Genomic DNA, 16,321 nt, shown 5'->3' on the forward strand with positions numbered 1-16,321 from the left:
TAACCCCTTTACGTTAAAAGTTGTAATTTGCTGTGTTGATGTAAACTCAGTAGCAACGTATTGGCAAGTTACCGGTTAACCAATTGGCAGACTGTGTTTAGGATGCCTGGTGATGGACTGGTTGCGCCCCCTGGTTAGTAGTCATTAGAGTCTATTCTGAGGAGAAGCTCCAGGAGAGACGTGTGTGGTGAGTAGTGATGAGCGGGAGGTGCCATATTCGATTTCGCGATATTTCGCGAATATTCGCATGAATATTCGTGTTATATTCGTCGAAATCGAATATTCGCAATTATTCCAATTATCGCGAAATTATTTTTTCGCATATTGCGAAAATTTATCTTGATAGTATAAGGCAACGTTCCTATGCTAATGACTATGGCTAGGCTAATATGTGTATTTTACGAAATTTCGTAATATTGCTCTAACTTCGTCTCTTAGAATATTACGAATATTCTAAAAGACGAAGTTAGAGCAATATTAAGAACATTTGCAAAAGTCGAAATTGCGATGCGAGTAATATAACACGAAATATTCGCATGAAGATTTAAACTTAGCACAGCTATATTCCATATTCTAGCCTAATATGGAATATAGCAGTGCTAAGTTGAAATCTTCATGCGACTATTTCGTGTTATATTACTCGCATCGCAATTTCGACTTTTGCAAATGTTCTTAATATTGCTCTAACTTCGTCTTTTAGAATATTCGTAATATTCTAAAAGACGAAGTTAGAGCAATATTACGAAATTTCGTAAAATACACATAGATTGTATTTAAGCTAATATACTGCTATAGTAATAATTTTTAATAGTGTACATATTTTACAAAACTTAAGTTCAGAAGAGGCAAAAAAAAAATTACAGGAAAAAAAAGGGATTATAGCACTATATTAGCTAAATTACAATCTATATGTGTATTTTACGAAATTTCGTAATATTGCTCTAACTTCGTCTTTTAGAATATTCGTAATATTCTAAGAGACGAAGTAAGAGCAATATTACGAAATTTCTAAAAGACGAAGTTAGAGCAATATTAAGAACATTTGAAAAAGTCGAAATTGCGATGCGACTAATATAACACGAAATATTCGCATGAAGATTTCAACTTAGCTCTGCTATACTCCATATTCTAGCCTAATATGGAATATAGCAGTGCTAACTTAGCACAGCTATATTCCATATTAGGCTAGAATATGGAGTATAGCAGTGCTAAGTTGAAATCTTCATGCGAATATTTCGTGTTATATTACTCGCATCGCAATTGCGACTATTGCGAAATTTCGTAAAATACACATATAGATTAGATTGTAATTTAGCTAATATGGAATATAGCAGCAAGTTGAAAACGCCACTGACTGGAGCAGCCAGGAAGCCAGGAATCCAAAGGACAGGTAAAAACAACTTTAGGGAAGTGGGAAAGAAAAAAATATAATAAAAGAAAAAAAACGAATATTCGATTTCGCGAATATATAGAACGATATTCTAAATATTCGCGAAATCTCGAAATTGCGATATTCGAGAAAAAAATTCGCAATTCGAATATTCGCGCTGAACACTAGTGGTGAGAGCCTCTGCATGGACTAGGCCCAAGCTCAGATAACCTCAGTCTCTGACACTACAGCTGCCAAGGAAGCAACACTGCTACCAAAGTACGGCTGAAGGAAAGAGACCAGACATCGTAGAAGGTCTAGAACCCACAGGGCCATATGTTGGACTCAGGCAGCAAGGCATTGTGCACGTTTATGGCAGAGAGACTTTGCTGCTATGGAGAGGGAATCCTAAAGCATCCCCAAATGCTTCGAGACAGATTGGCCACCCATATCTAAGTTTTGCACCCGTCTGTCCGGAAACTGCAGATGAAGTTAACACAAAAGAACCTCATTGCTTGGCTGTGGTTCTGATGAAAGACTTTAAAGAGTTCTTTAGAGGGAGAGCAACTACAACTACCATCATTGTGGCTTCTACACTGCCATCGAGAAGGGATTACACTGTGATCGACCTTGTAACTGTGCCTTTTACTGCTATACGTACTGCTGTATATAATGGTGTGCTGTGTAGTAATTATGGGAAATGTCTGGGTGTCGGTGTACATGCCTAGGCCCCCTGTGTAGTGACACCACTCGCTCCTGTACACAGCTAGCGGTATATTGATGTAGGGAGGCGGTAGATCAGAGCTGCCAGTAATTACAAACTGTGTTAATCGTTATTCACTGTGCTGCGATTAGACTGACATGGATCCATCAGCAGGTAACAATAACTGGGGGAAGGACGGGTTTACTAAGGTGCGCTCACATTTACAGGTGTCTGGCGGCATATTGATGAGATTAATCAGGATATAATGGAGAATTGGATGACACATTTATTTCTCTGATCTGATTTCTATGAATATATATATATATACAGTATATACACTTCTGGATGCAGAGCTGCAGATTGTTCTGTGTGACTGCATGCCGTGCATCACCCATGTCACCAGACAGGTGCAGACACACAGCCTGGGTTTTGGCGGGACTTGAGTCTTTTCTACCTGTGCTGCGTTGGTGTGGGAGGGCGGATGTTTATTAGATGTTTCCTGTGCTAAATTTATCTGCAGTGATTGTGAAGCCTCAAGAGACACAAGGCAATAGACAGAGAGAAGGAAAATAGGGGAGAAGACACAATGTGAGCAAAGGAGAGCGACAGAGAGAGAGGAGGGAGGAAGAATGTAAGAGAGGGAGGAACAGACTGCAACCCAAGGAAATGGAGGCAGGGAGAGAGAGAGACCCGGGAAGGTACAGAAAGACATGAAGGGGAGTCCTATAGAGACAGACTCAATAAGAAAGATTGAGGAAGACACGAGTGTATGAGAAGAGAGAGTGACCAATTAGAGGGAGTCCTAGAGAGTGATCTAAGAAGAAGGAGTCATAAAGAGTAAGCTAATAGGAAGGAGTCCTAGAGACTGACCCAATGAGAGGGAGTCCTAGAGAGTGACCTAAGCCTAGGAAGTCATAGAGAGTGACCCAATGAGAGGGAGTCCTAGAGAGTGACCTAAGCCTAGGAAGTCATAGAGAGTGACCCAATGAGAGGGAGTCCTAGAGAGTGACCTAAGCCTAGGAAGTCATAGAGAGTGACCCAATGAGAGGGAGCCCTAGAGAGTGACCTAAGCATAGGAAGTCATAGAGAGTGACCCAATGAGAGGGAGTCCTAGAGAGTGACCTAAGAATAGGAAGTCATAGAGAGTGACCCAATGAGAGGGAGTCCTAGAGAGTGACCTAAGAATAGGAAGTCATAGAGAGTGACCCAATGAGAGGGAGTCCTAGAGAGTGACCTAAGAATAGGAAGTCATAGAGAGTGACCCCATGAGAGGGAGTCCTAGAGAGTGACCTAAGAATAGGAAGTCATAGAGAGTGACCCAATGAGAGGGAGTCCTAGAGAGTGACCTAAGAATAGGAAGTCATAGAGAGTGACCCAATGAGAGGGAGTCCTAGAGAGTGACCTAAGAATAGGAAGTCATAGAAAGTGACCCAATGAGAGGGAGTCCTAGAGAGTGACCTAAGAATAGGAAGTCATAGAGAGTGACCCAATGAGAGGGAGTCCTAGAGAGTGACCTAAGAATAGGAAGTCATAGAGAGTGACCCAATGAGAGGGAGTCCTAGAGAGTGACCTAAGAATAGGAAGTCATAGAAAGTGACCCAATAAGAGGGAGTGACAGAGTGCCCCAACAAAAGGGAGTCCAAAGGAGTGACCCAAATAGAGGGAGTCCTCGAGAGAGACCTAAGAATAGGAAGTCATAGAGAGTGCCCCAACAAAAGAGTGACCTAATGAGAGGGAGTGGGCAGCATGGTGGCTCAGTGGTTAGCACTTGCTGTGCTGGGGTCCTAGGTTCGAATCTCACCAAGGACAACATCTGTATGGAATTTGTATGTGTTTGCGTGGGTTTCCTCCGGGTTCTCTGGTTTCCTCCCACACTCCAAAGTCATACTGATAGGGAACTTAGATTGTGAGCACCATTAGGGTCCATTCACACGTCCACATGAATGGGTCCACATCCGTTCCGCAATTTTGCGAAACGGGTGCGGACTCATTCATTTCAATGGGGCTGCACAAGATGCGGACAGCACACACTGCAAAATAGATAGAGCATGTCCTATTCTTGTCCGCAGCCATGGACAAGAATAGGCATTTCTATCATAGTGCCGGCCATGTGCGGTCCGCAAAATGCGGAACGCACATGTCGGGTGTCCGTGTTTTGTGGATCCGCAATTTGCAGACCGCAAAACATTTGCGGACGTGTGAATGGACCCTAAGGGGCAGCTTGACGCTAATGTCTGTAAAGCGCTGCAGAATATAGTAGCGCTATATAAATGCGTATAATAAAACAAATAGCGAGTGACCCAATGAGAGGGAGTCAATATAGGGTGAGATTATAAGTGGGAGTCGTGGAGAGACACCCAACAAGAGGGAGTCATAGAAAGTGACCTAAAAAGAGGGAGTCGTAGAAGGTGACATAATGAGAGGTCATAGGGACAGATAGATAGATAGATAGATAGATAGATAGATAGACAGACAGACAGACAGACAGACAGACAGACAGATAGATAGATAGATAGACAGACAGACAGACAGACAGACAGACAGACAGACAGACAGACAGATAGATAGATAGATAGATAGATAGATAGATAGATAGATAGATAGATAGATTCCCTCTTCTCGCCTGCAGGTAGGTCTCCCTGGGATAAGTCACACAGACCCGATCCCCCTCCCTTGTGTCACAGCTGCTGCTCGGTAGGAGCTGTCTGTGGTACTGAAACATTTACTGGAAGAGGAGGGAGGGAGCTGGAAGGAGGGGTGAGGAGAGGAGGAATGGGGGAGAAGAGGGAAGGAGTCTCAGCACTGAGCCTGGTAAAGGAGGGAAGCCGGCGGCATGGAGGGGAGAATGTTATACTGAAGGCTATAGAGGCATGTCTATGTGCAGATACATAGTGGTAGGATGGGCACTGGGGTCACACACCATTCACTATACAAACACTAATATGCAATATTCTGACCACTGACGGACTAGACCAGTGTATAGGAGATTTACAGATGTAGCAGAGTTGAATTTGTCATATACCTCTTTGTTTGTGGGAGAATTCTATAAGATAATGCAGTAGATTTACCTGCAGTCATACGTATGGTTATAAGACTAAGCTCTGGCGCTCCAGTACATGTATGAGATGTAAGTATAGTGTATTCACAAGGTTAGGGTGGAATGTGTTTGCAGGGTGCAATAACAGAAGGTGTATACATCGGTATCAGCAGGAGCGGTAAATTATATCATACAATGGTGTGTGATACGTGCAGCCATAATAGCTGAAGGTGAGATGAGTGGGAATGGTAGGAGAGACAGAGTATGAAGGTGTAGTAGGGTCAGTCTCTGCAGTGATAGATCTGCATGCGTGGGTGGACTGGGAGCACTGGGGGAGCAGCAGACAGGGCTGCATACAACCAGATATATCAGGACGCGGCGAAATGTATAATTACCAGTCATAATAGGCACAAACTGCAGAATGTGGTAAAGAAAATGTGTGCTGATATGTTATATAAGTACATGTATAGTAATATGTATGGCAGATAGAATAATCAGTGCATATGGCTATTGTGTTGTATGTTCAATGTGTACGTGTACCATATAATGATAACTATGTCTAAGGCGTGCATAAAGCAATGCTATATGAAGCTTTCTTATGTGCAGTGTTCTGTCAATACGTGTATGGTGGAGTGCTTTGTGTATAGCATCTGTACATGTGAATTTAAAGAGGACTTGCAACTAGAAAATACAGTGCAATCTGCAGGCAGCATGTTATAGAGCAGGAAAAGCTGAGCAGATTAGTATATAGTTTTGTGGGAAAAGATGCAGTAAAACTTGTAATTAATACATTTATATCTCTGCTTTTTCTGACTTCATTGTACACGGGGGAGGTGTTATTAGTGGTAGCATTCTCTGTGTAAGTGTGTATACAGAGATAGCTGCCAGTCACTGATAGTTGTACACAGGGGAGGTACTATCAGTAATTGATAGCATTCCCTGTGTAAGTGTGTATACAGAGATAGCTGTCAGTCACTTATTGTTGTACACACCGACGAGGTGTTATCAATGATTGATAGCATTCTCTGTGTAACTGTGTATATAGAGATAGCTGTCAGTCACTGACAGCTTTACATGGGGAAGGTGTTATCGGTGACTGAGAGTATTCTCTGTATAAGTGTGTATACCTAGATAGCTGTTAATCACCAAAAATTGTAGACATTTGAGGAGTTATCAGTGATTGATAGCATTCTCAGTGTGTGTATACAGAGATAGCTCTTAGTCACTGATAGTTGTACACGGGAAGGTGTTACCAGTGATTGATAGCATTCTCTGTGTAAGTGTGTATACAGAGATAGGTGTCAGTCACTGATAGTTGTACACAGGGGAGGTATTATCTGTAATTGATAGCATTCCCTGTGTAAGTGTGTATACAGAGATACAGTAGTTGTCAGTCACTGATAGTTGTACATGGGGGAGGTCTTATCAGTGATAGCATTCTCTGTGTAAGTGTGTACACAGAGAATGCTATCAATCACTGAGGACCCCTCCGTTTTGTGCAGTTATCAGTGACTGACAGTTATCTTGGTATACACACTTGCATGCGTATGGAAGCCTATGAGGCTCAGCAGAAGACATCTGCTGAGTCAAAATGTTCACTACACCCCTTGGAAAACTCTGTGATGGGGTCACCTCTTTGGGATTTATCTTTGTATTTCACCTCAGAGCATCTTCAGTTGCTGGCCAGTGTCGTACAAATCACCAAACTAGGCCTCAAATGCACCTGGTGCTCTTTCTCTTCTGAACTCTGTAGTCTGCCCAAACAGCAGTTTATGATCGCATTTGGTAAGTTACTGTATTCTGGAGAAAAATTTTAACAAATTATGGGTTGCTCTTGATTCCTGTTACTTCTTGTGAAAAGGAAAAAATTGGGGTTAAAGCAACAGTCTATTGGAAAAAATCTTTCATTTTCACAGCCAAGTGCTTCTAAATTCAATGAAAAGCCAGTTGGGGCAAAGCACTCACTGCGCCCCTCAATAAATTCCTTGAGGGGTGTAGTTTCCAAAATGAGGTTACTTTTTAGGGGGTTTCACTGTAGGGGTACCTCAGGGTCTTTTCAAGAGCAACATGGTGCCTGAAAAATATTTTGGCAAAATCTGCCCTCCAAAAGCCATATGGCACTCCTTCCCTTCTGAGCCCTTTGGTGTGCCCATACAGCAGTTTACACAATTTCACTGAGAATGATCAAGTAGGCAGGCGTCTCACTATTAGAAAAAGAATCACTGCCCATTGAAATGCTAAAATGAAAATAACAAGTACTTTATTTTACTAAATATATAATAATAAAAATCAGACCAAGTCCTTTATAATACAAAAGGCAGAAAAACTCACACAGGGTAGAATGATATGACCACAGGCACAGTTATCTAGATTATAGTTTGTCTATGCCCACCTGGTCAATACAGTCAACTTAGGAGTGCCTTCCACTGTCCGGGTCACGGTACATATAAGACCCTATTGCAGTATTTTCAGGACACTCAGAGGCACCAAAAATAGGAGCTTATTTACAATAGTAATAGGGTCAATATATACAAGGATATTAAATACAGCATACAGCAGTTTACAACCACATATGGGGTGTTTCTGTATTCAGGAGAAAAAAAATTGTGTAATGCATTTCTTCCTGCTACTGGAAAAATTTGGGGCTAAAGTAACAGTTTATTGAAATTATTTTTTTTTTATCAAGTTTTTCTAAATTCTTTGAAATGCCTATAAGGTCAAAGTGTTCAATATACCCCTTGAAATATTAAGTGGTGTAGTTTACAAAATGGGGTCATTTTTGGCGGGGTTTCCATTGTAGGGGTACCTCAGACTCTCTTCAAATGTGACATGGCGCACAAAACCCATTCCAGCATTATACCACAGGTGTTTCCATAAAGTGCAGAATCAGGGTAATAAATATTGAGGTTTGTTTTGCTGCTAGCACTTGCTGTGTTACAGTAAAAATATGAATTAAAATGGAAAATCTGTAAAAAATAAAAATAAAAATAATGTGAAATTCCACCTTTATTTTCTTTTAATTCTTGTGGAACACCTAAAGTCATTTTTGGGTAGTTTCTATTATGTAAGCCCTTCACGGTGACTTCAGAACTGAATTCAAAATTTTTCAAAATATGAAAAATTGCTTCTAAAAATTTAAGCTGTATAATGTTCTAAAATGAAGCAAAAAATGAAATTGGCAAAATGATGCCAACATAAAGTAGAATATGTTGAAAGTTAATTAATGAATATTTTAGGAGGTGTCACTATATGTCTTAAAAGCAAAGAGATTCAAATTTAGAAAATTGCGAATTTTTTTAAGTTGTATGTATGTATGATTAATGATATGAAGGTAGAGTGCTGTGTGCATAGAGTGGTTATACGTATAGTTACTGATATGAAGGTAGAGTGTTGTGTTGTGCGTATATACTGGTTATACGTATACTTACTGATATGACGGTAGAGTGCTGTATGTATAGAGAGGTTATTATGTATGATGAATAATACGAAGGTAGAGTGCTGTGTATACACAATAGTTATATGTCTGATGCATGATATAAAGGTACAGTGATGTGTGTGTATAGGCTGGCTATACATGTGATGCATGATATGAAGGTAGAGTGCTGTGAGTATATAGTGGTTATATGTATTACGAATTATATGAAGGTAGAGTGCTGTGTGTATAAAGAGGTTATACGGATGATGAATGATAGGAAGGTACAGTAATGTGTGCATAGAGTGGCTATATACATGATGAATGATATGACGATAGAGTGCTGTGTGTATAGAGAGGTCATATCTATGATGAATGATATGAAGGTACAGTGCTGTGCGTATAGACTGGCTGTACATATGATGCATGATATGAAGGTAGAGTGCTGTGAGTATATAGTGGTTATACCTATGATGAATTAAATGAAGGTAGAGTGCTGTGTGAATAGAGAGATTATACATATGATGAATGATATGAAGGTACAGCGTTGTGCGTATACAGTGGTTATATGTATGATGGATGATAGGAAGTTAGAGAGCTGTGCGTATAGACTGCTTTTACATTTAATGAATGATATGAAGGTAGAGTGCTGTTCATATTAAGTGGGTAGATGTATGATAAATGATATAAAGGTAGAGTGCTGTGTGTATAGAGAGGTTATATGTATAATGAATGATATGACGGTACAGTGCTGTGTATGAAAGATGAGATGAGGGAGATATGTGTAGAGTTTTTTAATCGATAATCGCTGAAATTTACAGCCAAATGAGAGATGGAGAAAGGTGTTCAAGACAGAGCGCGTGCCAGGATTAATAAGGAAGGGGGAGGGAGCAAGAGGGAGAGAGGTGTGCGGGAAACGGAGAGCATGGAAGGGAGAAGGGAGTGATGAATGTCTACATGCTGGGCTTAGAAAAGGGAAGGGTTGGGGCCCTGAGAGCAGAAAGTCAGACAAAGCAATATGTGCAAAATACTTATACGATAGTTAGATACATAGCGATGGATACATATATAATAGATAGATAGATAGATAGATGATAGATAGATAGATAGATAGATAGATAGATAGATAGATATGAGATAGATAGATAGATAGATAGATAGATAGATAGATAGATATGAGATAGATAGATTTGAGATAGATAAGGGATAGATAATAGATAGATAATAGATATATAGATAATAGATATACACTGCTCAAAAAAATAAAGGGAACACTTAAACAACACAATGTAACTCCAAGTCAATCACACTTCTGTGAAATCAAACTGTCCACTTAGGAAGCAACACTGAGTGACAATCAATTTCACATGCTGTTGTGCAAATGGGATAGACAACAGGTGGAAATTATAGGCAATTAGCAAGACACCCCCAATAAAGGAGTGGTTCTGCAGGTGGTGACCACAGAACACTTCTTAGTTCCTATGCTTCCTGGCTGATGTTTTGGTCACTTTTGAATGCTGGCTCTAGTGGTAGCATGAGACGGAGTCTACAACCCACACAAGTGGCTCAGGTAGTGCAGCTTATCCAGGATGGCACATCAATGCGAGCTGTGGCAAGAAGGTTTGCTGTGTCTGTCAGCGTAGTGTCCAGAGCATGGAGGCGCTACCAGGAGACAGGCCAGTACATCAGGAGACGTGGAGGAGGCCGTAGGAGGGCAACAACCCAGCAGCAGGACCGCTACCTCCGCCTTTGTGCAAGGAGGAACAGGAGGAGCACTGCCAGAGCCTTGCAAAGGGACCTCCAGCAGGCCACAAATGTGCATGTCTGCTCAAACGGTCAGAAACAGACTCCATGAGGGTGATATGAGGGCCCGACGTCCACAGGTGGGGGTTGTGCTTACAGCCCAACACCGTGCAGGACGTTTGGCATTTGCCAGAGAACACCAAGATTGGCAAATTCGCCAATGGCGCCCTGTGCTCTTCACAGATGAAAGCAGGTTCACACTGAGCACATGTGACAGACGTGACAGAGTCTGGAGACGCCGTGTAGAACGTTCTGCTGCCTGCAACATCCTCCAGCATGACCGGTTTGGCATTGGGTCAGTAATGGTGTGGGGTGGCATTTCTTTGGAGGGCCGCACAGCCCTCCATGTGCTCGCCAGAGGTAGCCTGACTGCCATTAGGTACCGAGATGAGATCCTCAGACCCCTTGTGAGACCATATGCTGGTGCGGTTGGCCCTGGGTTCCTCCTAATGCAAGACAATGCTCCATGTGGCTGGAGTGTGTCAGCTGTTCCTGCAAGACGAAGGCATTGATGTAATGGACTGGCCCGCCCATTCACCAGACCTGAATCCAATTGAGCACATCTGGGACATCATGTCTCGCTCTATCCACCAACGTCACGTTGCACCACAGACTGTCCAGGAGTTGGCAGATGCTTTAGTCCAGGTCTGGGAAGAGATCCCTCAGGAGACCGTCTGCCACCTCATCAGGAGCATGCACTGGCGTTGTAGGGAGGTCATACAGGCACGTGGAGGCCACACACACTACTGAGCCTCATTTTGACTTGTTTTAAGGACATTACATCAAAGTTGGATCAGCCTGTAGTGTGTTTTTCCACTTTCATTTTGAGTGTGACTCCAAATCCAGACCTCCATGGGTTAAAAAATTTGATTTCCATTTTTTAATTTTTGTGTGATTTTGTTGTCAGCACATTCAACTATGTAAAGAACAAAGTATTTCAGAAGAATATTTAATTAACTCAGATCTAGGATGCGTTATTTTTGTGTTCCCTTTATTTTTTTGAGCAGTGTATATACTGTATATGAGATAGATAGATAGATAGATAGATAGATAGATAGATAGATAGATAGATAGATAGATAGATAGATAGATAGATAGATAGATATGAGATAGATAGATAGATAGATAGATAGATAGATAGATAGATAGATAGATAGATAGATAGATAGAATGAGAGGTGGAAATGGAATGAAATAAAGGAGGGGTGACTCTCGGCATCTGGGAAAGCAGCGCTATTACTGGTGGGGGAGGGGAAGGGCGTCTCATATAAGGGGTTAGAGGGAAATCTGTTGTATTCTTTCATACGTATATAATATGTGCGGTCTGCCCTGTGATCCCGCTCTCTCACTGAGGACTGGAGGATTTCTCACATAGTCTCGCTCCTCTAGTGGTGTCAGAGTTATTAACCCTTACTGATTTCCAGCTCTTAGGTTACTTCGGACATGGAGGAACACATGATCTGGGGCAGACATACCAGACATGGTACAATGGTCAGGAAAAAGTCCTACAAAATTCTTCCTCTTAGGCTTCATGCACACAACCGTCTCCGTATTGCGGTTCACAAGCGACAGATCCACAGAATACAGACACATTCCAATGCATCCGGCATTTTTCTCACTCCCATTAATAGAAAGGACTTTTCTCCTCCACAAAGCATACCAAAATATGGTAAAAAAAATGGGTCAGTGTGCTATCCGCAAAAATGCGATGAAAAATATGGTTGTGGGTATGAAGTCATCAAGACATTATCTAATAGACGGCTCTTTGTAATATTAATATCTTCATATCTTCTGCTTTCCTTGCAGAGCTCACTGGCTGCGAGGTGATGTTACAGAGGAGCGCTCAGTGACAGTGTCAAGCGGTATGGCGGGGGCCTGGCTGGTTTTGTGGGGTCTCTGTTCAGTCACCATATTGTTGACGTCCACTACTCAAGGTGAGAGCTTACTCAGTCTTACTTGGTTTATTAGAGGGGTTTTGTATCAGAATAACTCTCTAACGACTACAACTTATAATATTACATCTTACATGAAATGCATCCAGTCCATAGTCTCACTGCTCTTACAGTAAAGAATCCCGTATGTGTGTAACAAGTAACCGAGGGCCCCATATCAAAACGTCACATGGCTCCCCACTCCACCTGGACCATTTTATCCGCAAGTTCAGAGAAGCACACCGTCCCGTATACAGTGATGTCACAGTACAGGGATAATGCACACAGTGATGTCACAGTACAGTGATAATAAACACAGTGATGTCACAGTACAGGGATAATGTACACAGTGATGTCACAGTACAGAGATAATGTACATGATGATGTCACAGTACAGTGATAATAAACACAGTGATGTCACAGTACAGGGATAATGTACATAGTGATGTCACAGAACAGGGATAATGTACACAGTGATGTCACAGTACAGAGATAATGTACACAGTGATGTCACAGTACAGGGATAATATACACAGTGATGTCACAGTACAGAGATAATGTACACAGTGATGTCACAGTACAGAGATAATGTACACAGTGATGTCACAGTACAGGGATAATATACACAGTGATGTCACAGTACAGAGATAATGTACACAATGATGTCACAGTACAGGGATAATGTACATAGTGATGTCACAGTACAGGGATAATATACACAGTGATGTCACAGTACAGAGATAATATACACAGTGATGTCACAGTACAGAGATAATGTACACAATGATGTCACAGTACAGGGATAATATATACAATGATGTCACAGGACAGGGATAATGTACACAGGGATGTCACAGTACAGGGATAATATACACAGTGATGTCACAGTACAGGGATAATGTACACAGTGATGTCACAGTACAGGGATAATGTACACAGTGATGTCACAGTACAGAGATAATGTACACAATGATGTCACAGTACAGGGATAATGTACATAGTGATGTCACAGTACAGGGATAATATACACAGTGATGTCACAGTACAGAGATAATATACACAGTGATGTCACAGTACAGAGATAATGTACACAATGATGTCACAGTACAGGGATAATATATACAATGATGTCACAGTACAGGGATAATGTACACAGTGATGTCACAGTACAGGGATAATGTACACAGTGATGTCACAGTACAGAGATAATGTACACAGTGATGTCACAGTACAGGGATAATATACACAGTGATGTCACAGTACAGAGATAATGTACACAATGATGTCACAGTACAGGGATAATATACACAGTGATGTCACAGTACAGTGATAATATACACAATGATGTCACAGTACAGTGATAATGTACACAGTGATGTCACAGTACAGTGATAATATACACAGTGATGTCACAGTACAGGGATAATATACACAGTGATGTCACAGTACAGTGATAATATACACAGTGATGTCACAGTACAGTGATAATGCACACAGTGATGTCACAGTACAGGAATAATATACACAGTGATGTCACAGTACAGTGATAATATACACAGTGATGTCACAGTACAGTGATAATGTACACAGTGATGTCACAGTACAGGGATAATATACACAGTGATGTCACAGTACAGGGATAATGTACATAGTGATGTCACAGTACAGGGATAATATACACAGTGATGTCACAGTACAGAATAATGTACACAGTGATGTCACTGTACAGAATAATGTACACAGTGATGTCACTGCACAGGGATAATGCACACAGTGATGTCACAGTACAGAGATAATGTACACAATGATGTCACAGTACAGGAATAATATACACAGTGATGTCACAGTACAGTGATAATATACACAGTGATGTCACAGTACAGTGATAATGTACACAGTGATGTCACAGTACAGGGATAATATACACAGTGATGTCACAGTACAGGGATAATGTACATAGTGATGTCACAGTACAGGGAGAATATACACAGTGATGTCACAGTACAGAATAATGTACACAGTGATGTCACTGTACAGGGATAATGCACACAGTGATGTCACAGTACAGTGATAATATACACAATGATGTCACAGTACAGTGATAATGTACACAGTGACGTCACAGTACAGGGATAATATACACAGTGATGTTACAGTACAGGGATAATATACACAGTGATGTCACAGTACAGGGAGAATATACACAGTGATGTCACAGTACAGAATAATGTACACAGTGATGTCACTGTACAGGGATAATGTACATAGTGATGTCACAGTACAAGGATAATATACACAGTGATGTCACAGTACAAGGATAATATACACACTGATGTCACAGTACAGGGATAATGTACACAGTGATGTCACTGTACAGAATAATGTACACAGTGATGTCACTGTACAGGGATAATGCACACAGTGATGTCACAGTACAGTGATAATATACACAATGATGTCACAGTACAGTGCTAATGTACACAGTGACGTCACAGTACAGGGATAATATACACAGTGATGTCACAGTACAGGGATAATAAACAGTGATGTCACAGTACAGCGATAATACACACAGTGATGTCACGATACAGAGATGTCACAGTACAGGTATAATGTATATTGTGATGTCACAGTACAGGGATAATGCACACAGTAATGTCACAGTACTGGGATAATATACACAGGGATGTCACAGTACAGGGATAATATACACAGTGATGTCACAGTACAAGTATAATGCATATTGTGATGTCATAGTACTGGGATAATGCACACAGTGATGTCACAGTACTAGATTAATGTACATAGTGATGTCACAGTACAGGGATAATATACACAGTGATGTCACAGTACAGGGATAATAAACACAGGGATGTCACAGTACAGGTATAATGTACATTGTGATGTCATAGTATAGGGAGATATAATGCACACAGTGATGTCACAGTACAGGTATAATGTACATTGTGATGTCATAGTATAGGGAGGGATAATGTACACAGTGATGTCACAGTACAGGTATAATGTACACAGTGATGTCACAGTACGGGGATAATGTACACAGTGATGTCACAGTACAGAGATAATGTACACAATGATGTCACAGTACAGAGATAATATACACAGTGATGTCACAGTACAGGGATAATATACACAGTGATATCACAGTACAGGTATAATGCACACAGTGATGTCACAGTACAGAGATAATATACACAGTGATGTCACAGTACAGAGATAATATACACAGTGATATCACAGTACAGGTATAATGCACACAGTGATGTCACAGTACAGAGATAATATATACAGTGATGTCACAGTACAGTGGAAAGTAGAGATACAAAATGGAGTCAGGTGAAACTTGTGTGTCAAGGGTTCCTGCAATCCAGAGAAGCTTCATCCATTTTTTTAATATCAAGTATTCTATGATTTATTGGAATAGTATACAGTGATCCCTCGAGATACAATGGTCTCAGGATACAATATTTCCAACATACAATGGACTTTCCTGGGACATCGTAAGTTGAAACTTGACTCCACATACAATGCCTTCGACTCAGATCCAACCAACCAATCATAGTCATTGCTCTGTTGAGTGCATAGTCGCTCCTCTTTACAGTACAGTGCGGTATTACATGTCCTGTACTGCCCTCTATCTGTGCCAGGATGAGGTTGGTACACTGGTTGCTATACAAGACCCTGAAGAAGCTCCTGTCCTCATTACAGCTCCCAGCAGCTGCTTCTGTTATACACTATGTAAGGACTTTCATTTACTTTCACACTAGCGGCAGGACGGATCCCACAGGCTGTTCACCCTGTCGGATCCGTCCTGCCGCTATTTCGCCGTGCCGCCAGACCACCTCTCCGTCCCCATTGACTATAATGGGGACGGGGCGGAGCTCCGGCGCAGCACGGCGGTGCACGGTGAAAGCCGCCGGACTAAAAGTTCTGCATGTCCGACTTTTTAGTCCGGCGGCCCTTTCACCGCGAACCGCCGCTCCGTCCCCATTGACTATAATGTGGACGGGTGCGGAGCTCCGGCGCAGCACAGCAGTTCGCGGTGA

The 16,321-nt window shown here is 41.4% G+C and overlaps 1 protein-coding gene across 9 annotated transcripts in view; it reads left to right on the top strand.

The window, feature by feature from the left end:
- Positions 1-16,321, top strand: part of ADGRL1 (adhesion G protein-coupled receptor L1) — a 375,793-nt gene that overhangs the window by 165,766 nt on the left and 193,706 nt on the right. For all 9 annotated transcript variants that reach the window (XM_040414670.1, XM_040414669.1, XM_040414664.1 and 6 more), the window contains one exon: positions 12,130-12,257. In XM_040414670.1, coding sequence (XP_040270604.1) covers positions 12,188-12,257 — 70 coding nt within the window. In that variant the 5' untranslated portion in view covers positions 12,130-12,187. The remainder of the gene's footprint in view (positions 1-12,129; positions 12,258-16,321) is intronic.

The sequence above is a fragment of the Bufo bufo genome, chromosome 1 (genome assembly GCF_905171765.1).
Source record: "Bufo bufo chromosome 1, aBufBuf1.1, whole genome shotgun sequence".
In the NCBI taxonomy this organism is placed as follows: Eukaryota; Metazoa; Chordata; class Amphibia; order Anura; family Bufonidae; genus Bufo; species Bufo bufo.